The 25,657-nt window shown below is 41.4% G+C and overlaps 3 protein-coding genes across 3 annotated transcripts; 2 read left to right on the plus strand and 1 right to left on the minus strand.

Annotated features, from left to right (window-relative positions):
• Positions 1-451: 451 nt before the first annotated feature.
• On the plus strand, positions 452-1,174 carry LOC148916693 (putative disease resistance protein At4g10780). The gene has a single exon (XM_089052260.1). The coding sequence runs from the start codon at positions 452-454 to the stop codon at positions 1,172-1,174; it is 723 nt and encodes a 240-aa protein (XP_088908386.1).
• Positions 1,175-1,220: 46 nt separating this feature from the next.
• Positions 1,221-6,650, plus strand: LOC103330622 (putative disease resistance protein At4g27220). The gene is given in 6 exon segments (XM_089053618.1): positions 1,221-2,202; positions 2,204-2,579; positions 2,581-3,212; positions 3,723-4,634; positions 5,040-5,625; positions 6,288-6,650. Coding segments are annotated over 5 exon segments (3,360 nt in total). The 5' UTR covers positions 1,221-1,323; the 3' UTR covers positions 5,601-5,625; positions 6,288-6,650.
• Positions 6,651-17,508: 10,858 nt separating this feature from the next.
• Positions 17,509-17,994, minus strand: LOC148916694 (uncharacterized). Its single transcript, XM_089052261.1, has one exon. It carries the CDS (start codon positions 17,992-17,994, stop codon positions 17,509-17,511), a length of 486 nt encoding a protein of 161 aa, XP_088908387.1.
• Positions 17,995-25,657: the final 7,663 nt, after the last annotated feature.

Below are 25,657 nucleotides of genomic sequence, written 5' to 3' on the forward strand. Positions count from 1 at the left end.
TCTAATTCAAAAGTAAAAATAAAAACTGAAAAAAAAATCAGGAAAAGACCTAAATCCTAAGCTTATGAATCTCAATTTGAAGCGCCAAAAAGATTGAAAGTGGGAGGATTGAGACCCTGTTTGTTTGGCAAACGTGTTTGTCAAAGTAGGAATTGAGAGAGAGAGAGAGAGAGAGAGAGAGAGAGAGAGATACGGGCGGTGGGTGTGGCTGTAATGGTTGGGTGTCTTGAGAAATTTTTTGGTGGGGAAGGAGGAAGAGTGTTTATAGATTATGAGTTAAAATTGCTATGAGATTTGTTTGGTTGGGTTTTTGATTGGTTAACCTTTGACTTTTTCATAATTAAAATTGTAGGTGTTGAACGGCTTGCATTTTTCCTTTGAGAATTTCCTTGGTGCTTTATATCAAAGGCAACAAAAAATGGAAGGAATTTGTATTTCAATTACATCTAAAATGGTAGAAGAACCAATGGCACTAATTGGGAGACAACTCAACTATCTAATTTACCATGATTCCAACATAGAAAGTCTAAAAGATGCGCTTAAAAAGCTTTATGACAAGAAAAATGATGTGCAAAGATCTGTGGATGCTGCAAAAAGGAATGGTGAAACCATCAAAGATCAAGTTCAGAGCTGGCTGGAGGATGTAAGTAAAGTATTTCGTGAAGCACAAGAACTTGAAACCAAAGTCAACATGCAAAAGTGGTGTTTGTATGGATTGTGCCCAAGTTTGAAATCACGGTATTCTCTTAGTAGGAAAGCCAAGAAGATTGCTCAGCATGTCCTTAATCTCAAACTAGACGAAGGACTGAGTAATAATGTTGCCAATCCTGCACCTCGGCAACAACTAGGGTCAATAATCTCTAGTGAAGGTTTTAAGGGTTTTGAATCCAGAAAAGCAGTCATAAATGATGTCCTTAGTGCTTTGAGGAATAAAATGACAAGAATAATTGGCATTTGCGGGATGGGAGGTGTGGGTAAAACCACAATGGTGATAGAAATCATCAAGAAATTACAAGGAACGAATAAGATGTTTGATGATGTTGTGATGTCAACTGTCTCCGCAACTGTAAGCATTAGGAAAATTCAAGCTGAAATTGCAGAGTCACTCGATATGAAATTGGTCGAGGAAAGTGAATCTATAAGAGCACAAAGGCTACATGGGAGAATCAAGTAGAAGAAAATCCTGATTATATTGGATGATGTATGGTCAGAGCTTAAATTACAGGATGTAGGAATCCTTTTGGTGTTGGACCTACAACTAATCAAGTTCATGAAGGGTGCAAAATTTTGTTGACATCTCGAAATGAAGAAGTTTGTAAAGTAATGGGGTGTAAAAAAGATGACATTTTTAAAGTCCAAGCCTTAAATAAAGAAGAATCATGGGAGCTTTTCAGGGCAACTGTAGGTGAATCTATGAACAATGATCCTGATTTGTCTCATGTTGCAAAATTGATTGTTGATGAATGCAAAGGTTTACCCATTGCTATCATAACTGTTGGGAAAGCTCTTCTATCAAGTAATGGCAAGCATGAATGGAATACTGCCTTGCAAGAACTGAAAAATTCTCTTCCAGAAAACATCCCTGGGATGGAACACAGTGTTTATTCTTGCATAAAACTGAGTTATGATAAATTGGTTAGTGATGAAGTCAAGTCATGCTTTTTACTTTGTTGCTTATTTCCAGAAGATTATGATGTTCCGATTGAGTATTTGGTGAGGTATGGGTTGGGTCGAGCAACTTTCAGAAACACCAACACAGTCAAAGATGTAAGAAACAAAGTGCATTCTTTCGTTGGACAACTAAAAAGAAGGTATTTGTTGCTGGATAGTGAAAAGGAAGAATGTATCAAAATGCATGACATAGTTCGTGATGTTGCTATATCAATTGCCTCAAAAGATCCTCATAGATTTATGGTAAGATCATTTGATGCTGAAGGTGGAGGTGGAGGATGGCCAGGAGTACAAAAAGTTACAAACCAAGAACATTGCAGTGCAATTTCGTTAATTGATGTTAAGTTAGATAAAGATGTTATTGATGCTTTGGAGTGCCCAAAACTTGAGCTTCTACAACTGAGAAATTCCTCCAGTAGTTCAGAATATTCAAACCACTTTAAAAGGTTGAGAGAACTCAAGGTTTTAGCTTTCTTGACGATGGATATGTCAGGTTACTTGGACCTCAAAAAGATCTCTACCGCTTGGAGAACCCAAGTACCTTCATACCTTGTGTCTAGAGGGTTGCAAATTAGGAGACATATCCCATGTTATTGGAGGATTGGAGAATTTGGAGATCCTCAGCTTTGCTCGCTCTCAAATCAATAAGTTACCCAGAGAAATAGGACTTCTTCATCGGTTAAGGATGCTGGATGCTACAGATTGTGAAGGACTTGAAGAAATTCCTCATGGTGTCTTATCCAACTTGAGGAGATTAGAAGAGTTGTACATGGCAGAAAGCTTTCTCAATTGGGGGCCAGCAACAGGAAGCAAAGATGAAACAAGCATGGCAAGCCTTGATGAGGTGATGTCTCTATCTGATCATTTAAATGTCTTAGCCATTAAAATCCCTGATGTTCAGGATGTTACGGAATGATGAGTTTCTTTTAAAAAGTCAGCCTATAAGATTTCATGTATCTATCAATATTAGTTGGTTATACGAAAAATGGAGTTTCAAGAATCGAATGCGTGGTTATTTGTTCGAAAATAGTTTGATGCTTCGTGGTGATGTAAAGGAATATTTGGAGATTGGAGCAGTTAGATACTTCTTGAAGCAATCTGAAGACTTAAGCCTACACCACACATACAATTTAAAGTATGTCGCCGAGGAGTTAGATGGTCTAGGAGGCTTTCAACACTTGAAAGTGTTATCAATCATGCACGACAAGAACATAGAGTATCTTATGAAAGGAACAAATTGGACTCGTCATGGTCAACATCCTTATCAACATGCCTTCCCCATCTTAAGATCCATTGCAATTGTATGTTGTCATGAGTTAAAATATGTCTTTTCACTATCTGTAGCACAAAACTTGGTACAACTCCAAAGCTTAACTGTTGACAACTGTGCTAAAGTGGAAGAGATCATATCAAATGAGAGAATGGAAGATGATAATGCATCTCACATGATAATTTTCCCAAAATTAAATTTTTTGGAGCTTTCTCTTCTACCAAATTTCCGTGGTTTTTACACGGGAAACCAACAAGACTCCACCTATGAGGTATGTATGTATACACTTTTGATGCTTGAATGGTATATACTTGTTACTCTTTGGAAGATGCTGCTTTTGTTGTGCTTGATACTGTCGTTCCAGTTCTCGAAGTTGATGTGGGTTAAACTTAATCATTTTTGGTCTGTTGGAGATTTTAGATGCATTTCAAATTTTTGCAACTATTTTATAGATATTCAATCAAAAATTATCTCTGAAAAAGTCACTTGAATCATATATCATTTGACTGCTCAATTAAAATATTGTAATTTTAAGGCAATTTGGAAATAAGACAAATGTTTATTGGTAATCTTGAGTGGTGGGAAAAATGTTATTGGTAAATAGTAATTGAGGGAAATAGTGGGTAGGAAAAGGATTTCTCAAAATTTATGACAAAGGAAGTGAGAATATAATTAAGGCAATTTGGAAATAAGACAAATGGTTGAAGTTCATTACTTATGTATTTCTTTCTATTTGGCTCTGTGTAAGTTCATTATTTATGTAGAATTAATTTATGTACAGATTATAAAGCCCAATGATGAAAGTGTGAACAAGATGAAAGAGACTAGGAATGACCAACAACATGATCAAGTTGCTGGGTCGACCTCATCTAAATCAAAAGTAGCACAAGTGGGAGCAAGTTGTAATGCACTATTTCCTTCAAATTGCATTTCATGGTTACCAAATCTAGAGGAACTAGTGTTGACGTTGTTCACAATCAAGCAAGGGTCAAAAGAAAACAATGAACCAGTAGTCAATGTGTTATTTGATTTAGAAGGGCATGTCCCAGCATTTTCTCAATTACGAACATTTAAAGTGTTTGGTTTATTCCAGTTTGATCATATGTGGAAGAACGCTCGACCTGGATTCCAAGGTTTTCAAAATGTAAGATCTTTAATGATTGTAGGTTGTGGCAGTCGTCTGAAATACCTATTGCCATATGAAATTTACAAGCTCCTTGTGAATCTCCAAGAAGTCAAAATAGAGGAATGTTATATGGAAACTATAGTATTGGCAACTGCTTCCACAGAGGACAATATCCATGAAGAAGGGAAAGAGATAGGTGGCAGTGGCGCGATGACTTTGTTTCCTAAACTACTCAATAGCTTATGTCTGGAGAAGTTGCCAAGCCTCGAGAGATTTTGCCCTGATGCCTATTCTTTTGCGTGGTCCTCCTCCACAAGAACTATGAAGGTGTCAGAGTGTCCCAAATTAAAGACATTGGGTTTTGCACCAGTAAGCAAAAAGCTGCCTGCAGTAGTTGCAGAGAATTTGAGTGATGATCATGTAAGAGGTAGAGAAGAATCAGGATTTGGATTTGCATCATCAACTGGATCTGGATCTGGATTTGGATGTGCCCCACTAAGCTGCTTACAAAGTATTCCATCTACTAGCAACTTTACTCAAATATTGCCCGCCCCTATAAATAGAGAGGTACGTCATTATTCTAAAGCGATATTTATTTTGTGAAAATTGGCCTTAGGTACAGATGTCATTGAAGATAAATAAAATAAAAAAAGAAAAGTTAAATGGGCTTGGCTCAAGCCCATGACAATTGGAAACACTTGTTCATTTTCATTTGGGAAATAATCACCATTATTTTCACAAACAGTATTAATATCTAGAAGGTGATAATATAGAATAATTAAACTGCTTAGTTAAACAATAAACAATACTGGTAACTTCTTTTTATATGAATACTTACCGAACTTGCTTAGTTCAACAATAAACAATTCATTTTTAAACAACTTTCTTGATTTCTAGAATGTGATAACATCCCATATGTATATAATTGAAACACTAACAAATTATACAATTACTTTTCTACCCTTTTGGCAGGTTACACCGACAAATCTTCAGACTTCAAGTGCTAGCGACAATCTAGAACATCTCGAAGTACAAGGGTGCGATTTATTGGAAGTGATATTTTTGGTTCAGGAAACCCCTTCTACTCAAGCATTTGATAAGCTGATGGAATTGAAGTTGGAGAATTTACCAATGCTGAGCCACATATGGGAAAAGAGTTTACAAGTTAGCTCAGGCTTTGGAAACCTGACATTACTACGAGTATTGGGGTGTCACAAATTGAGATACTTGTTTTCACCGCACATAGCCAAACTTCTTACCTGCCTTGAGACAATAGAGGTTTTCAATTGTAGTGCGATGGAGAAAATTGTTGGAGAGGCAGAAGGAGGAGGAGAAAGTATTGAGGATGAATTGACATTTCGGCACGTGAATTCCATCGAACTTGAGGCTTTACCCCAACTTGAATCTTTTTGCTCTCAAGCTTATACTTTGAAGTGGCCAGCCTTGGAGAAAGTCCAAGTTTATGAGTGTCCAAAATTAAAAGCGTTTGTTCCTGAGTCTCTATATGGAAATCTATACAACATGTGGCTATGAAATGTCCACGTGGAAAGAAAAGAAGGTATGTTTTCAATTCAACCAAGTGCTCTGGTCAGTCACTATAAAATCAGTAGAAGATATATGTATAGCTTAATATATTTTCATGAATTGGCGTTGCTTTTTATTTTTCTTTGCCTTATCTTTCTTATGTCATTAGTCCATCTCCACTTTTTTTGTTAAATATTTTTTTTATAAACTTCTTTTCAGGATTTACTATTGTTTAAGCATTAGAGAATAATTTATTTACCATAATTTTGTCTTTAATTGGCACAGGGAAGCCATAAACCCCTAATACCTAAGCTCTATGTTCTTAAACATTATACTACGTACCCTGATAACACAAATGTAACTCAATAAAAATTACACTAATTTACTTATATGTTTTTAATTGGGCTCATGGACTATAATACAAAATAATCTCTAAACATAATAAACGCTTAGATCTAAACTTTCATGAACAATTTAATAAAAAATAATCTAAAAATTGGATTTATTTGAAATGCTTCTATATATGGTTCGTGAAAATGCTTATTTATATATGGCTCGTTAAAATGCTTCTAAGGATGGTATCATTTTTTAAAGTAGTACTTAACCATTAAGGATGCTTATTTATATATGCATTTTCTATTTTAATCATAGATAATAATTTTTTTTAATTCTTTATTTTTCATATCCTTTGAGAAGAATATCATCAGAAGCCAAGAAGCTAGGGACAAGATACCATGACATACCAATTTCGCTCTTATCAGACACCATCGCTTTCATCACTGATTATGCATGTTCCATGTTAATGTTCTTCAAATCCTGCCATTGCATCATAACATCACATAATATAGTTATTATATTTGCTCTTTCGTTGTATTGAATAAAATGGATATATTTGGACCTTCCTTATCAGATGTAATTACGATATTGAATCTTTGTATATTTGGCTCAACTGTTGGTATTTGAATTATGAACATGATGATTATTCTTTAATTTGGACCAAGTGGATGTATAAACCAAAGTTCTTAATGGAAAGATCCTTGTAATATACAGTATTGACTATTTGGGCCTTCATTTTCATATAGTAGGGTTTATTTAGGCTCTTGAATTGCTTTATGGTTTCTATTTATGTTCGGTTGTGGGCTTATTTGGAATTATTACTTGCAGTAATGTGAGTTAGTAATTTTAGTGCAACTTTTGTCTCCTTTGTTGTTTTTAGTTTCTTAAAATTGGTGCTTTAGATATCATGTTGATGTCTTCAATTATATTGTGGAAGTTTATCTAATAAAGTTTTTCATTGATAAAAAAAATATATATATATTTTAAAATAAATGTAATTACAATCAACGCCACCCCACCTTAATATTTTGTAGACAAACGTTTTAATCCTTCATTTTTTTTCTTACGATTTTTTTTGTAAGCATGTTTTTGGAGTAGAAGTGCAGGGCCAGCCCGGAGAAGTTTTAGTCCCAAGGCAACGTTGGAAATAGACCATTTGTATATATAGCTCCACACGAGAAAATTCAATTGATTTTTTTTTTTTATTAAGAAAATTCAATTGATTTTATTCGCGCGTGTATAGAATATTTTTTTTTTTTCAAAATACCTTTTATAATAAAAATGATCACATAAATAAATAATAAAAATTGGCTACATCCACGCTTACAAAACAATGATCACATAAATAATAAAAATTGGGCCCTCTCTTGAGTCGTGGCCCAGGACGATCGCACTCCTACCTTGGCTCAGGGCATGGTTAAGCTTCATTTACAAAGCTAAACAACTGATAAAATCAGTTCTACATTGTAATAGCTTTCATAAATGAAAATCAGTAGAAGTAATACATAACCGATTCTCTCTCTCTCTCTCATGTCTTCCTCTTTCTTAGTTCAAAACTTTATACTACAACTGTTATCATAAGTGTGTCTCATCAAGTTCTATTTCTCTAGAAAAGATTTGTCGATATTCATGAAACAACAACACTGACATTATGCAGATAAGATGAACTAGTGAACCTACGTGACATTAATTTAGTGTAGAATTTTACGTATTCTTTCAACTTTTTTTTGATTACTTAACATGTCTTAAAAGTTAAAATTTCTTGCGATTGGAGTCTAGCTCAGTAAAAAAGAGCCTAGACTTGCAAATGAAAGGTCTCAGGTTCGATTCCCCACTAAACTTTTGTAAATTTCTTACTTTTGCAGCAAACTATATTCTTCGTTTATTACTACTTTTGACATCCGATTTGAATTAAGAAAGAAATTCCCCTGTATTTGAAAAAAAAAAAAAAAAGCACTTGATAAACTTCACTTGATGCTGCCACATAATCTTTATTGAAATGTCTAATATGCGGATTCCTTTACCTTAATGAATTATGTAAGTCCATTTCGGGTACTTTGTATTAGAAAAGAAAAATCCATATATGACTATTTCTTGTCGTGATTTCAGATAGTTTAGTAAACAACTTTTATTGGACTTTGGATTCTGACTCATCTTTAATCCAACTCATCATCAATTAAATTTCTCCTCACCCGATTACGAATTAATAAACATTGTTTGTGCAAATAATCTCACGGGAGAATATTCGCTTCTAGATCCTTCAACCTTCGATCTTCCTTCTCTCTCTTCCTCGATTCCTGTAAAACAGATTGGAGTAAATAGACCACACCCGGGGGGTGTTGGCCAAAGGCCCTCCGATGCCTAAGTTAGTTCGAGTGTTTGTAGAAAAACAATAGCTAAGCAAAGGGTACGGAGTAGTGTTTATGTAGGGTGTGAACCGGGCGGCCGGAGCCGTGTGTGGTGGCCGGAGCCGTGTGGAGAAAATATGGAGAGTGGAGAGGGAGAAAGAGAGAGCTTCGGGTATTTTTCTCGGGTATTAGGAGTAGGTTTAGATGTACCTTGAATGATGAATGAAGTCATCTATTTATAGGAGCCTCGGGGCTAGGGTTTCGTAGAGAATATGCTGAGTTTATTCTCTACCCAAATTCGTAGGGATCGAGTCGGACTGAGATAATATCTGATTTAATGATATTATCTCTTTTTATGGAGATAATATCTGAGATAATGACATTATCTTCTCTTTATTAGGATAATATCATTAATGATATAATTAAATAAAGATAATATCATAATTAAGATATTTATCCCAATTAATTAATTGGCCAGATAAACTGGTTCAATTAATTAATTAAAAGAGATAATCTTCTTTTCCACGTGGCGCGTTGTGATTGGAGACGAAAATATCTGCTCCCACAAATGCCCCCGCTTCTGCATGGCGCTTGTGTGGCATGTAGGAGATGAAATTATTTTTTTTGGGCTCTCCAACTGTGTCTGGGTTTTATTATGTGAGTTGGACTCCTTTGCAGATCAGATTTTCAATTGGTGTAGGCTTCTGACTGTTGTTGGAGTTGGATTCCCAGTAGGAATGAGCTTGCGATCCCTCCTTGACCTGGGTTGTCCAACCTGTATAAATACAGGGCTTTTCTTCACTCTTTCTCACATCACAAACTTAACTTCTCTACCTTCTAGCTTGAGAAAGATCTTAGAGAATTTGTACTGCTTTGTTGAAGAGAGGAATTGCCGTGCATCCAAAGTAAGTCGAGCTAGTGAAAATATATATGCACATATATATTTTTTTTTTTGTGATTTTTGGCAGCAAGGAGGTGGTCCGGCCGTGCACTCCTAGCTATGGTCACAGCCTCATGGTTGATGAATTTTCGCAAGCCTATGGACAAGGGCTGGAGGCTTGATTGAAGACGGAGGAGAGCTGACCAGGCCAGCATGCGCCAGGGCCAGCCGATCTGAGCCGGGCTTGCGAACATTGGGCTCAAAGAGAGAAAAAGGAGGTGCTGGGCTTTGGAGCAGAGGAGAGGCGCTGGGCTGCTCGATGTGAGCCTACGCTAGCGCAGTAGCCTTGCAGGTGGAGGCGTGTCGGGCTTGGACTTGGGCGGTTCGAGCTGGCGAGATGGGCTCGTGCTGCTAGGTGGGTTGCGACAGTGGGACGGAGCTTTGGGCCATCTGTATTTGGGCTGCTCAGTGGGCCACTTCCTTTTTTTCTTTTTTGTTTGTTTAGGATTCTAACTTGTGGAATTTTCTTCTCTTCTTGCAGTTGTTTGTTGACTAACCATGCCTTCTAGAGACGGTAGCAAGGCTTCAAGCTCTCAGGTGCCTTTGTATTTGTGGGGAGGTTCCGAGGTGTACAAGAAGAGGTTTGTGGCCAACCTGCGCCGCGTTACAAATGAAGATCAATTCCAGAGGTGGCGGGCTGCTTATGCTTCTGCAATTCCTGAGGATGTGCATATCAAGCTGGCGAAGCCTTTGACTGACAACATGCCTTGCGTGGATGCGAATGATCCAAATGCGAGAATCATCACCTTCCGTCCCTTTTACTTCTCCTTGGGCTTCAAATTCCCGTTGTCGAAGCTTTTCAAGGAGGTGTTTTGCGCCATGGGGTGTGCTCCGAGCCAGTGTACTCCCAATGTTTATCGGGCGATCATGTGCTTCGAGAATCTAAGCCGTTTCTTCACGTTGGAGCTAACAGTGCGAGAGTTCTTCTATTTTTTGAAGTGAGGTGTTTCAAAGTGCGCACAACCGCTTTGCAATGTCAAGTCGTTTGTGATCTTAGCCAAGGAGATCACGTGTGGCATGATGATGTGTTGGAAGTCAGCGGACGGTGGGAAGGCGATGATGGTCCACTTGTTCCCATCATCTACTGCAATTGTAACGTCTTTTTGCAGTTTTTATTTTTATTTTTCTTCTATCTGCTCTCTTTTGTTTGAATTTCTTGAAGCGTAGGTGACTAACTTTGTCTTCTCGCTTGTAGCGGACGACATCGCAAGAAATTGGAGCTTGAGCTTGACATGGCTAAGGTCCGCCAACATCCCCAAAAGTTCCGTGAGTGGCGTTGGTTGTTGGCGAGTATTGGGAGGAAAGCGGTGGTCCGCCTCACCGAGGATGTCGAAAGATGGAAGCGAGAATGGTCGGACCACGATGATCTGTCTGCTGAACAAGAGGCATGCTCTGCTGAACCCCATCAAAAAGGAAGGCTGAAGTCAAGTCTTCAAGAACTCAAGCTACCTCTTCACGGGCGAGGAACGTGTCTCCATTGAGGAAGAAGCCAAAGCTCCCTTCTGCTGAGAAGATCCAAGTAGGAGTTGTTCCCGCCTCATCGCCAGGGTCAAGCATCTTGTTGGTGCGAGCAAGAAGATTGGCGGTATGCGCAACATAAGGGATGCTCCTTAAGTCCTCTTGCTAACGAGCTTGGAGATCATGATCTGCTCCCGAAGTGGTCCGTGCGCGATCTAGCTCACCTGTTGAAAGACAAAGAGATGCGGATGTTCCTCCCCGAAGTTAGGGTCGTTTACCAGTTGAAGAGTGGAGGTCGAAGTGGGAGGTCTGCTCATTCATCCAACCGTCATGATCCTTTGGAAGTGAGGTTGGCGGAGGCTAGGAAAGCAAGAGAGTCATCTGCCCGAACAAAAGGTCCTTCTGCAACTTCAGCGGCTGATCCAAAGGTGGACAAATCTAGCCTTGCGGGGATGCAGGCGTGTCCGATCTATTAAAGACGCAATTTCCATCAAGTCCATCCTCTTGTGCTGAGTTGGTTGACCAAATCCGTCAAGCTGGCGATCTTGGTGCTTTCTCAAGTCTTTCTTTGGAAAAACAAAGGGAAGCGACACTTCATCTGCTTCAAAAGGGAGTAGTTTTTCTGCTGAGACCATTGAACTCGTCTGCTGTTGCCCCCTCTTACTCGCTCATTTCGAGTTGGAGAAGAAGAATGCTTGAGTTAGTTAGCAAACTTTCCGCCGGACCCGTTATGAGAAGAAGGCGTCGATTTGCGGGGATGATATCCGAGTTGAAGAGTTCCCTTCTTGAGAAGGATTCCGAGCTTAACTCTTCTGTTGCTGACTTGGCAAGTCGAAAAGATGCTTACTTCCACCTTGAGCGCAAGAATGCCGACATCTCTCATAGCTATGACAAGCTTTTGGCTAGATTTCACGCCTATCATGAGTCTGCTGAGGAATCCAAGTCCGAAGTTGCCATGGACGCGTACAAGTTGGGCTACTTGGACTGCACAAAAGGATATGACCCCTTCTACGCCATTGGAGATGAAGACATCGAGATGCTCTATCCAGACTTGCCCCCTGCGAAAAGTGAGGAGGCTAATGCCGTGAATACCGAAGGAGCTGACGGGTGGCTAAAGCGATGGCGAGGAAGATTGAGCAGAGGAGGATGCAGCCGATGAGGTGGTGGCAGACGTCATAGATTAGCCATGTGGAGTCTGAAAGCGTGGTGACGGTGGACGTGAAGAGGTGTAGATCGGGATCTCTGCTGGTGTTTCAGAGTAGACGAAGACTCCTTTATTTCTTTTCAGCTTTTGTAGTTTGTTTTCGTTTAGAATAATTGGTCTTGTTTGACCATCTTCTTTTGTTTGAACTTGGCCGGTTGGTCGCCTTGCTATGAAAATCTCAGTCTTTATTTTTCAACTTCAATTTGCATATTGTCTTGTGAACTGCTTGAGTAACCGGCTAGTGTCTTGATTGCACATCTCCTTTTGGAGATTCATGAGTGCCAGGGTTCCTCTTGAAGGACTTCGGACGTGTTATGCATATCTCTTAGGATGGCTCCCCTTAGGAAGTTGGCGAATGCCAGGGCCCCCCTTAAGTGGCTCCGGGCGTGTTCTTCATATCCCTTAGGATGGCTTAGTCGCCGCCTGCGTCTCGAAGGACGCCGCTTATGGGCAATGTGTGACTATCCTGCCTCCCTTAGGAAGCGGATAGGAACTCGGATACTTCCGGAGGCATGGAGACCTCCTTTACGAAATTCCTGGCGCACCTGCGTCTCCTTAGGACGCTTTTTAGTAGGGTTGCGTCTCCAAGCGGGCGCTTTTAGTCGTCGCCATGCGTTTCCGAAGCGACGCCGCTTATGGGCAATCGTGTGACTATTCTGCCTCCACGAGGAAGCGGATAGGAACACGGATACTTCCGCATGAGGCATGGAGACCTCCTTTTAAGAAATTCTGGCGCACCTGCGTCTCCCTTAGGGCAGCTTTTTAGTGGGCTGCGTCTCAAATGGGGCGCTTAGTCGTAGCCTGCGTCTCCTTAGGGCGCTCCTTATGGGCAACTATATGACTATCCCGCCTTTAGGAATGGATAGGAACACGATACCTCCCATAGGAAATTCTGGCGCACCTGCGTCTCCCTTAGGGCGTTTTTACGGCTGCGTCTCGAAGGCGCACAGTCGTTGCCTGCGTCTCCGAAGGCGCTGCTTATGGACAACAGTTGTGTTTTGTGGGTAGATGAGACATTTTGGAATAAGAAACCGAGCTTATATTGATATTCATAAGATTACAGTCCTTTATTCGAAAATGAAAATCACTGAGTACAAAAACTTGGAGCTTCTAGCAGTCAGTAGGAAGCATTACGGATAATACTTTCGGAGATGGTAGGCATTCCATTGCCGTGGTATTTCCTTCCCATCCATGGTGTCCAGCGTGTAACTTCCTCTGCCCCCGGACCGGCTGATCACATAAGGGCCTTCCCAATTGGGTTTCATTTTCTTAGACCCTTGTCTTTGTGCAGTGATGAAGGCCTTTCTTAGCACAAGGTCGCCAGGTTGAAACTGTCTGATCTTAGCTCTTTTGTCGTAGTAGGACTTCAACTGCTGTTGATAGGAGGCGACTCGGATAATGGCCTTCTCGCGCTCGCCTTCAAGTAAGTCAAGGTTGAGTCTCATCTGCTCGGAGTTCTGCTCTATACTGCCGACTTCAATGCCTATAGAGGGGACAGTGACGTGAGGAGGAATGATCGCCCGGTTCCATAGGCAAGGGAAAATGGGGTTTCGCCAGTCGACCTTCGTTTGGTGGTGCGATAAGCCCATAGTACTCCGGGGAGTTCGTCCACCCATTTCCCTTCGGCGCCTTCTAGCCTTTTCTTCAAGCAGTCTAATATGGCTTTGTTGGATGCCTCGGCCTGCCCATTCCCTTGTGGATACCTTGGAGTGGACAGGTGTTGCTTGATCTTGTACTTCGCAAAGAAGGCGGTGATTTGCTTGCCAATGAACTGTGAGCCATTGTCAGTGACTAACGATTGTGGGCAGCCGAACCGGCAGATGATATTTCTCCAGACGAATCGCTCCACATCGGCTTCTTTAGTAGAGGATAGAGCTTCGGCCTCGATCCATTTAGTAAAGTAGTCGGTGGCGACGATCATCATTTCTTTCTTGGCGGGCGCCGGTGGCAAGGGACCCACTAAGTCGATGGCCCATTGCATGAATGGCCATGGACTGTTTTGCGGATGATAAACTTCGGCAGGCAAATTAGGGATCGGCTTGTATCGTTGTAGCGGTCACATTTTTGACATATTCAGTAGTCGTGGCGCATGGTAGGCGAAATAGCCTACGTTTAGAGTTTTCAGGCGAGTGACACCCACAGTGGTTGCCACACTCGCCGTCGTGAATTTTGCAGAGGACTTCAAGTGTTTGAGGTACTTTATGCGGTAAGATGAGGGCCGGAGTATGATCTACGGATGAGCTTGCTGCGTGCATATAGTATCTCGCGGCCTTCTTGGACCTTCCTAACCGGACTTATCCGTTGGCAGGTTTCCATTCACTAAGTAGTCGATGATGGGGTCTTGCCAGCTGGGGTCCTCATCAATCTGCATTGAGTCGATCGGCTCTATTTCTTCGATGCTTGGCGGTCAAGGTGTTCAAGCGGGATGGAGCGTCTGGGTGTCGATCAGTTGATCCTAGGCTCGCCAATGCATCTGCATGAGTGTTCTCTGCCCGTGGAACTTGTTTGGATGGTGAAAGTAGGGAATTCTTTCAAAAGTCCTTGGACTTTATCGAGGTCTTGGACCATTCTTGGATGCTTTGTCATGTACTTTGAGGCTTGATTCGTGATCGGTTGGGAGTCCGAGTAGATGGCCAGTCTCTTGATCGACAGTTCTTTCGCTAGGCGTAGTCCTGCAAGCAGTGCCTCATATTCTGCCTCGTTGTTTGAAGCAGAAAAGCCTAGTGTGATAGCTTGTTCCAACAAGGTTCCGTCTAGAGTGATTATGACGACTCCTGCTCCCGCTCCTTTGTGATTTGATGCTCCGTCTACATGCAACTGCCACATATCGTTAGGTAGGTTCGAATCGGTGAGGGGTGTCATCCGCTTTTTCCTTGCTTTTCGTGACCATCTTCTCTTCTTCGGTGTCGGAGTAAACTCTACAACAAAATCTGCTAAAGCTTGGGCTTTTATAGCAGTCTTCGACCGTAGAGGAGGTTGTATTGATGAGTTCGATAGCCCATTTCATGAGTCGCTGAGAAGCGTCGGGGCTGTGAAGGATCGATCTCAAAGGAAATTCTGTTATGACAATTATCCGGTGTGCTTGATAGTAGGGCCTTAACTTTCTCGCAGAAACCACAAGCGAAAGAATGAGCTTCTCCATTTTCGGATAGCAGTCTCTGCATCGAGAGAGCTTTTGAAGTGTAGAATACGGATGTTGTACCCAGCTCTTCTCGGATGAGAGCTGAGCTGGCTGAGTGGGACACCGCTAGGTAGATGTACAAGTCCTCGCCTGGTATCGGTTTTGAGAGCAATGGAGGTGAAGTGAGGTAAGTTTTCAAGTTTTGAAAAGCTACTTCACACTCGTCATCCCACTTGTCTTTGTGTCCCTTCTTCAAGGCTTTGAAAAATGGCCTGCATTTGTCGGTAGATCTAGAGAGGAATCGGTTGAGAGCTGCCGCCCTACCCGTTAGACTTTGTATCTCCTTTGTTGTGGCAGGTGACTTCATGTTGAGTATAGCCTTGATTTGATTTGGATGTGCCTCAATTCCTCTTTGGGTGACTAAGTATCCAAGGAATCGGCCGGACGAGACTCCAAATGTGCATTTGCTCGGGTTCAACTTCATATTGTATTTTCGGAGTAGGCTGAATGCCTCGGCAAGATTCTTGATGTGGTATGCTCGCTCAGGAGCTTTGACTAGCATGTCGTCTACGTAGACCTCCATAGTCTTGCTGATTTGCTCCTTGAAAATTTTGTTCACCAGCCTTTGGTAGGTTGCCCAGCGTTCTTCAAACCCAAAGGGCATGACCTTGTAGCAGTAGGTACCTCTTTCGATGATGAAAGAGGTCTTTGCCTTGTCGTCTTCATGCATCATGATCTGGTTGTAACCGGAGTAGGCGTCCATGAAGCTTAGCAGTTGATTGCCGGAAGTTGAATCAACGAGCTGGTCAATTCTCGGCAGTGGAAAGTTATCTTTAGGACATGCCTTGTGGAGGTCAGTATAGTCGACGCACACTCTCCACAGGCCTTTATCTTTCTTTGCTACTAGAACAACGTTCGCCACCATTCTGCGTATGAGACTTCTTCAATGAAACCGCAGCTAGAAGCTTGTCGATCTCGGCTTCAATGATGGCGACCGCTCGAGGCGAAGTTGCGTCTCTTCTGCGCTCTGAGCTTGATGGCTGGGTTGACGTGTAGGCGATGGCGGATGATCCGGGATCGATGCGGGCATGTCGGATGGTGACCATGCAAATACGTCTTTGTTGTTACGGGAAGGCTACAAGCTCTGCCTTTTCCTCCCGGCTTAAGCGCGAGCCGATCCGCTATTCTCTCGGCTTGTCGGGATCAAGGGTACTAGCTCAACGTCCTCCTCGGGCTTCCATCCTTTTCGGATAGACCTCGGACGGATTCCCTCGACTTGGTCTGATTCTTTGATTGCTATTGGGGAGTAGTCATTCCCTTTCCTTTTTGGCTGCTCGGCCGTAAACGGGATCTGCTTTCTCATCTGCTTGTTCTACTCCCTTTAGATCTGCTTGATTCACGGGAGGAACGTGTTTGCTTGCCTTTCTTCAGCCCTTGGCTGAGCATTTCCTCGCCATTGCACTGATCGCTGTTGATTTGGCCGATCCCACCCCAAGGAATGGGGTAGCGAATCTTCTGATGCGTGGCGGAGGTGATGGCGTTGATCTTGCTGATCCATGGTCTGCCTAGAATGCCATTGTAGGGTGAGACTTCATCAATGACCATGAACGTTTGCGAGCTGACTACAGGTAGGGCGTAGACGTCGAGCTCTATCGTGCCTACGGTAACCGTTGTCGCTCCATTGAAGCCAGTCAGCGACTTGGCTGATTTATTGATATTTGCCTCTAAGCCCATCTTTGGATAACTGTCAATTGTAGGATGTTGGCTGCCGCCCTCGTCTGCATGGATTCGGTCGACCATGGCCTGAGCGATTTGAATGTTGATGACAAGAGCGTCATTGTGTGGTAGATCAAGGCCAATTAGATCTTTCTTTTGGAAGCCGATTACAAGATCGTCTTCTGCTAGCGGAAGGTCGGTTGAGACTTGGAAGATCATAATGGCTTGTTTGATTTTCCTTTTTTCCTTGCTGGTCAACCCAGATTCCTCGAGTCGGCTAGGATTGTGTTAATCCTTATGACCTTTTGGGCGGCTCCTTGGCGGTGTCGCGGTCCTCTATCCGTCGGATGGCACTGCTTAGCGATGAATTCCGTGCGATGACCTTCCCTCACGAGTTCTTCGATGTGTGCTTTCCAAGCGAAGCAGTTGTTCGTAGTGTGTCCATGCGTCCCATGGAAGGCACAGTATTTGCTAGTATCCCTCATGTCTGGATCTCCTTTCAAAGGTGGCGGTCTTCTTACCCAAGGTTTGTTTTTCACTTGGGCTAGGATTTGATGTATAGGGATAGTGAACTTGGTGTAGTTCTCTCCTGCCTTAGCGTCCTCTTGTGGGTGTGACCTGCGCTTGTCCTTATTCTTGTTGTTAAATCCATCGCTTCTTTGGCTTGCCGCCCGCTTGGTCTGCCGATCTCCCTGCTTTCGGTGGACTTCTTCGCGGCAATTCGATCATCATCCGCAGCGCGTGGCGTTCTGCGATCGCGAAGACCTCTGCTAAAGTCCGGTCGGGAGTGATAGTCAGCCGCGGTATAACTCGTGTTCTGCTGGAAGACCTTTCTTGAAGGCAGATGATGCGATTTGGTCGTCGCACCCTACGATGTTGGCCTTTTCTGCTTTGAACCTCTTGATGTAATCTCGAATGGATTCGTCGGGCTTCTTGCGTAGGTTGAACAGATGATCTGGGTTCTTCTTGATCGTCCGATAAGAAGTGTATTCTTTAGTGAAGACATAGGCAAGTTCCTTGAAACTGTTGATCGACCCAGACGGCAGGGTGTGGAACCGATCTGGTGTTCCTCGCAAGGTCATTGCGAACGCCTTGCACATCAGTGCGTCGTCGGCCTTGTGGAGGATCATGACACTTTTGAAGTGTTTTAGGTGGCTCTCGGGATCGGAATCTCCCTTGAAATGCGTAAACGAAGGCGTTGAGAATCGCCGGGGAGCAGCTGCTCGATTTCGGGGTGAAAGGAGTAGAGATCGCCTGATCCATCTCCTTACGTAGTGCATCCTCGAGGTTCCCGCTAGTCTTCAAGTCTCGAAGTCGGTCATTCACAAGCTTCTCAACGTCTTCCGCGCGCATTGCTGGTCGATCACGTTGGCGACTTTTGCGATTTAGGCGACGCGATTGACCTCCTCGTTGATGTCATGCGGGTCGGTCCTCTCGCTGCCTAGGAGGCGTGTTGGTGGACTGCGCTTGCGAGGATTTTCTGCAGCTTGACGGCGAGCGGTGGAGTGCCTCTCTTCACGATCCTCATTACGGTGATTGTCGGTTTGATCTCCCTAGGAGCCTAGCCTTTGAAGTACATTTCCCTGCGGGCCAGGCGAGCATGGACATCAAGTCGTGGGCCGAGCCTTTCTCGCACGTTGCTTTGTGTGTGGCTTGCAAATGCTTGCGACATGTCGGCAAGCTGATCACGTGGTTGTGCATCGCCTTGTCTGCTCGCTCCTGCTCGACCCGCTTGGTGCCCGTTGAGCTGCCCACCTATGCGTTCGTCTATTCTTCTCTCTTCGCCTGGTTGTCCAAGGCCAAGATTTTGAGCCACGCTTATTTGATTAATGAGCTGCCTCATAAGAGCATTTTGGTCGTCCATTCTCTGAGCTAGCTGGTCGACTCTCAGGTTGAGATCTGCTTGACTTTGTGGATCGGGAGGAGAGAAGCGTGTGGAGCCCAATTGCACACGGGCTAGGGTTTCATTGGGCGTGTACCAGCGTCGTCGGCGTGGTGGCAATGGAGGGAACGCGAAGTTGCTCCAAGACCGGGCCTAAGTCGGTGGTGGTAACGAGCCCACCTTGATGGGAGGGTCCACCATGTTCGGCGGCAGTGCCACGGAGGTTGCTAGATCCGGTTGCGGGTCCGTGCGCACGGTGGCGAGAGGTGGTGGTGCCACCATGTCGATCGCGGGATCGTGGGTGGAATGGCTTTGGGCCATCTCGGATCGAGCCGCGGCGGTTTTGCTCCTAGTGCGTTTGCTTCCAACCATGGTTGTTTGGAAGGCTTCGGTTGATTGGAAAATAGGAGGAACGGATTCCTTGAGCACGCGTTGAGTATAACTCGTGCTCTCAATGAAAGCACCAAATGTTTGTGCAAATAATCTCACGGGAGAATATTCGCTTCTAGATCCTTCAACCTTCGATCTTCCTTCCTCTCTTCCTTGATTCCTGTAAAACAGATTGGAGTAAATAGACCACACCCGGGGGGTGTTGGCCAAAGGCCCTCCGATGCCTAAGTTAGTTCGAGTGTTTGTAGAAAAACAATAGCTAAGCAAAGGGTACGGAGTAGTGTTTATGTAGGGTGTGAACCGGGCGGCCGGAGCCGTGTGGAGAAAATATGGAGAGTGGAGAGGGAGAAAGAGAGAGCTTCGGGTATTTTTCTCGGGTATTAGGAGTAGGTTTAGATGTACCTTGAATGATGAATGAAGTCATCTATTTATAGGAGCCTCGGGGCTAGGGTTTCGTAGAGAATATGCTGAGTTTATTCTCTACCCAAATTCGTAGGGATCGAGTCGGACTGAGATAATATCTGATTTAATGATATTATCTCTTTTTATGGAGATAATATCTGAGATAATGACATTATCTTCTCTTTATTAGGATAATATCTTAATTAATGATATTATCTTATTAAATAAAGATAATATCATGTTAATTAAGATATTTATCCCAATTAATTAATTGGCTAGATAAACTGGTTCAATTAATTAATTAAAAGAGATAATCTTCTTTTCCACGTGGCGCGTTGTGATTGGAGACGAAAATATCTGCTCCCACAAACATAACAAAAGAGAGGATCCACTACCAAGACGACTTCTTACTCAAGAAGACCATAAAAAGAGTTCATTTGATGAAATATTCAAAATATTATGTGTAAGATCCCAATTCTCAGTGAAATTTGTATATGATTGGACCGATTGCAAATGTATTGATAAACTAGTTTTGTCTTCAAGGCTTTAGTATTGGGGAGACAAAAAGAACAAGTAATATACAAAGCCACTTAGGGGACAATTATTATATCTTATCTTTGAACCCAGTTCATCATGCCAGTGGTGGAAAAATTAGTGAAACTTAGTGAAACATATTCCAACACTATGCTGCTCTCTACTTTTCAGTTAAAAATTTAACTAAAAATATATAAAAACTATTTTAGGAGTTCTCGATAAAATTTAAACTCCATGCCCTCTAATTTAGGGAGTTGTAAATGTTATAACTCTTTTTTAATTGGTTCTCGATTAAAAAATAATTTCCATTAATTAAAGGTTTAAAATACTCATAAAATAAAGCAGCATTAAATTATAGGGAGCCATTAGGAGTCCTTTCTCTCTCCTCAAATTTAAGAGCTCTTAAAAGTTTCCCAATTTTAGGAGGTGGATAGAAAGCATGGTTGCAGTTGTATTTTTCCAATTCCTCTCTAAAATTTGTCTATGGAGGTGGGTTAGGGAGCCCATTGTGGATGCTCTTACAAGGGATAATTTATCCTCTCCCTTTGTTGGTATGTGAAAAGTGAGAATCGAATCGAAGTATTTGCTAGCTTGGGGGTTGTACTTGATTTCCTTCTGTTCTATGAACTAGTGAACCTATGTGACATTAATGTAGAACAAATGAAATGGTTGTTTTATATATTCTTTCTACATCTTTTTTGGGTCATTCATTAGGGAGGGGGGAGTATTATATTGAGTTTCCTTAAGATTGTCTCATGTGTGAATTGAACCTGGGTGGACTTGGGAAGGGGAGGTCGGCCCACTTTTACACTGTGGTGCCACCTCATGTGCTATTCTTTATACTTTTTTCGATCACTTAATATGTACTTATAATCTCCTTATTTTCAATTTAAAGAATAAATAAATAAATAAAAACACAAACTTTATGAACATGAAAATTTTAAGATGGAATCCATAAGAAATAAAAATTATGTGATTCCAAGTTAAAATCCGTTATATGTGCACTAATCTTTATTGAAATTTCTAAGATGCAGATTCCTTTACCTTAATGAATTATGCAAATCCATTTTGGTTACTTTGTATTAGAAATAGATCCATATATCCATATAATCAGGAGAGCACATGGCGACCTCATCTTCCAGCGAATGACTGTCATTACCTCCAATTTAAGGGCTCTATTGTAAATATCACGGCTTCTATCATGATGGCTTCCTGCAACATCAAATAAAGATATTTCGAAACGGAAAATCTTGAAAGTTCAATTTTCATGAAATATATTCAGTTATTACATGTGGTTTCAAACAAGAACTTTGAACTTCTGCGTTGTTTTAATTCACAGATAGAGTAGATGGGGAAGAGAATGAGTTTGTGTGTCATGTTGTTCTTCAAAAGATAAAAGCAATTAAAAGAGAAACAAACCATCTTAATAAATTTTAATAATGAAAACTCACCCAAAACTCAATCAGAGAAAATCAAAATAAAAACACAAACCGAAAATAATGCAAACCAGAGAATGTAGGTTCATCCAAGAGCAAAATGTAGGGCCTTGACATGGATATTGATGTGAAGACAACACTGGGTCTCTGCCCTCCTGATAATTTTGCAATAGGAGTAAGATGGTTGTGGCTAGGGAGTCCATATTTTCCGAGCTTTTAGCCGACAGCCTTTTTCTTGCTGAGTCCTTCTTGGTCTGGATGAAGACGAAGAACGCACTTCTTCCCCCCTTTCTACTTTTCCTCTCTCCTGCACTTTGGACATTTCGACAGGGGATAAGGGTTTCCAACTTTCCATTTGTTTTGGCAATGATCTTAATTTCACACATCTGAAGATACATACATCCCCTTCAATTTGGTTGCATCCCTCCATGGAGAAAACAAGCAAAATTTGGGCATTTCGAATTGCTCAAGCCAGAGAGGAAGAGGAACTTTGCACATTTAGATTCTTCATGTCTTAGAAGTCATGTCCAACCACAAAATCCAACAGCGTCTATTCAGTATGAGCCAGAGACACCATGAAGACTGCCAGCTCCACAACAATTCCAACATAGAACTTCCTCTGAAGGAACTGTGAAACAAAATCAGTGCTCACAGCAGCCACAAAGTTTGAAACCACTGTGAAGCTGGTCTACTGCAAAGAATATTTGATCTTAAAAAAACTGTGCACGTTAAACTTTTGTGTACTTTTGCAGTAAACTATGTTTTTAATTTCTAAACTCATATAACATTCAATTTGAATTAAGAAATCATCTTGTATAGGCATAACAAGTACTTGTTTTCTACATTAATAGATTGAACAGGAGGATGACATAATGCAAAGTCAAAAGCATCTTGCTGGTTAACCAGTGAGTATTGCCAAACAGTTGCTGCTCACGATCCAACGGCCTATGATGCAAAATGAATTCCAGGTACTTTCTGTATTGAAGGATCTTTGAGTTAAAGGTGATTGCCATCTAGGGGTGGGCATCGAGATTGGAAAATTGGAACATCAAGCCGCACTAGATGGAAAAAAACCTGAAAAAAACCGTGTTGACAAAAAAGTCAACAAACCGACACCGAATCGGATCGGATTGGTTCAAACCAATTTCAGTGTCGGTTTCATACCTTGCAAAACCGGATCAGACCGGACCAAACAGGCTGCATATTTTTTAAAAAAAAATTATTTAAGTCCAATGCTAAATTTCTAATCCCATAACTCATACTTCCCCAAGCCCAACTTCAAATCATCTTTCTTTTCTATATCCAATAATTTCTCTTTGCATGAAATTGGATTATTTACGAATTTGTAAGCCCAAAAAATAACAATTTTGTTGGAATTTGTTGAAAAAAATAAATTCTAGTCCAAAACTGGAAAAATGGAGAATTGCTCCGAAATCGGTTTAAACCAGACCGACTGGTTTTATAAATTTTTTTTCACCAAAATTAGACCGAACCACACTAGTTAAATAGTACCGGTTCCAATGTGAGGTAAAAATCAGACCGGACCGTACCCCAGACACACAAACATTACACTACCACAGTGTCATAAAGGTTCGAACCTGAAACCACTAGTCTGGAAGTCAAAATCATTTTCCACTAGACCCATTAGTAAAAAAACAAAAGTATTTTTAAAAAAAGTAAATTTAGGTTTTAGTAAAAAAAAAAAATTTCACTTTTGGAAAAAGCCAAAAAAATTTCAAAAAAGACAGAAAAACCTCTCAACTTTCAAATTAAAGACATGCAAATGTAAAGGATTCTTTAGGAAATCCAAAAATAAATAAGGGTAATTTTGTCCATTTTGGCTTCTTTTACAAAATTTCTCTTCTTTTTTTTTTCTTTTTTTTTTTTTTGCCAAGCAATATAAATATCTTTGCTATATGACGAAAGGCTCAATTACAATAGTCACAAAGGCAATCAATCACTTGAACCCATATTCAAACCCAAACAAGAACCCAATACAGGTTTCAATGGGGTACAAAAGATAATCACAGCTACGGTACACCCCATCAATGGGGTACAAAAAATAAGCACAAATACTCCCCCAATAATAACCCTAAGGAATCGAATCTATCAGCAAACCAATGTCACATGGCTTTACTCTAGCGACTTTTTCTCAAAAAATTGAAAAACGCCCCAAGACACAGCTTGAGTCACATCTCATTTAGCCGTTGCAACTACACCATCACAATTGGTTTTGTTTTTTGTTTTTTTTTTCAAACCATCACAAAATGCTGCCACATTATAACCATGGAATATTGTATCAAAATTCACTTTTTATTTTTATTTAATATCTAAAATCACAATTATGGAAAGGAAAACTTTTGGTGTTTATTTGGGTAAAATTGTTGTTTGGTTGAAAATTATAATTTTTTGCTTTTTTTTACCCTTATAATAGAACGGCAAAAAGTCATTTCTAGTCTTTGTAGTTTGCCGAGTTTTACCACTTGGGAACTTATAGTTTCAATTTTTGCAATTTTATCCTTATAGTTTTCAATTTTATCAATTTTATACTTGTAGTTTTCAAGTCAAAGCAATTCAAGGACGCATTTCAATTTCTATCATTATTCCTCTCAATTCTATTAAGTTATGATCATGTGTCACTCACATAGAGGGGTATTTTGGTCAACTCGAGCAGGACAAATTCCTCCAAATCTATGTCCTCCTTAAGGGCCAGACTTTGCCTCTCTCAAATTGAACATTTTCTCAAAATTTCCACCTAAAACACATTTTATAACCCAACCGGCAGCATGCACAATATAATCTCATACAATTTACACAAATGGCCTCCGACCTTCAAATTATTCTAGCAGAACTGCCCACAATGTTTTTAAAATAACTTAATGCATCAAACATGCATATAACAAATTCAAAATCTAGTTATGCACCCCTTCACTCACTTAGTCCACAGGACAAGCCTCAATTCAACCAAGTTTCGGGACCAACAACGAGGTCCGAACCAATCTCAATAAGACCACCTAAGTGGGGTCTAATCTGTGGCTGCACCTAGTAACTCAGGCTACGTACCCTACTAAGTCAAGCCACACGTAGCTCTTTCGTATCCATCCTGACTCCTAATATCAAATAAACCATTACTACCATACAATTTCATACATTCTAGGATTTATCCATCACAACACACCAAACACAATCACAATATCTCACCATAAGGGAACATCCAAAGTTACGTATGAGACCTATCCGCACGCCGGATAAACCCACGACACGTGAGAACTCATCAACATATCACATAATCCCTCACGAGGGACACATGAAGAAATTTGGACATTCTCCGGAATTCTGATAAAAATTGAAATTACAAAGATAAAATTAACAAAATCATAAAACTTTAGCCGCTAATCCAAAGACCAAAATAGTACAATCGACAAACTACAGGACCGAAAGTAAACTTTTGCCAAATCTAACAATCGCTACGTGCTCGTGGCCCTCTCACATTCTCATCGACCACGGGTTTAAAGGCCTCAACATGATCACAATATGATCAAAAGCAACGGTCACTCAGGACACATGTCTTGCAAGTTTGGTCCGGATCGCTCACGATCGGACGGTCACTAAAACCCTAACCCTAGGGTTGGCATTTCCAGAGTATCCGGGACTCCATTTTAAATCCTATACGATCCTAGTAGATCAACATATTATAACTTCAGGACCATCCAACAGTCCAAACCTAGCGAAAAAATATGCGATAGGCGATATCCGTTCGGGACGGTACCCAAAATGAGATCCGAGCACACCTACGTGCTCGTGACATCGAGAGAATCACAGTGGGACAAAATGCCTCTCTCAATACCATCGCGGAAAACTTCCTACCTAGGTAATACTCCTAATTTGGAGTCACTTTTGTTCTTGGGCAGGCATACCCCAAAAACTGAAGTGGCGGAATGGCGGATTCATCGGCTGAAATCCAATTCGAAGATCAGACATCCTACGCTCAAAATCGATGCAATCCTACAACCATCAGCTAGATCGTGAAAAATAGGTAGAAATCCATACCTTATACGTCCAATCAGCGATTTGAAAGTCCTTTTCTGCTTTCAAGCTTGGTGGGGTTGAAAGCGGAAGACCAGCCGGTCATTTGAGACCAACACCACCTCGAATGGTGGCGGAGGAAGCGGTGGAGGCGAAAACACGCTGCTGTTTAGAGATGAGGGCTTTTTGTCTTCCAAAACCCATTTCAAAATATTTACGATTTTGCCACTGGTGATATTTTGCCCGTAACTTCTTCGTTACAGCTCCAATTTA

This window comes from Prunus mume, linkage group LG5 (genome assembly GCF_029339155.1).
Source record: "Prunus mume cultivar Tortuosa linkage group LG5, ASM2933915v1, whole genome shotgun sequence".
In the NCBI taxonomy this organism is placed as follows: domain Eukaryota; kingdom Viridiplantae; phylum Streptophyta; class Magnoliopsida; order Rosales; family Rosaceae; genus Prunus; species Prunus mume.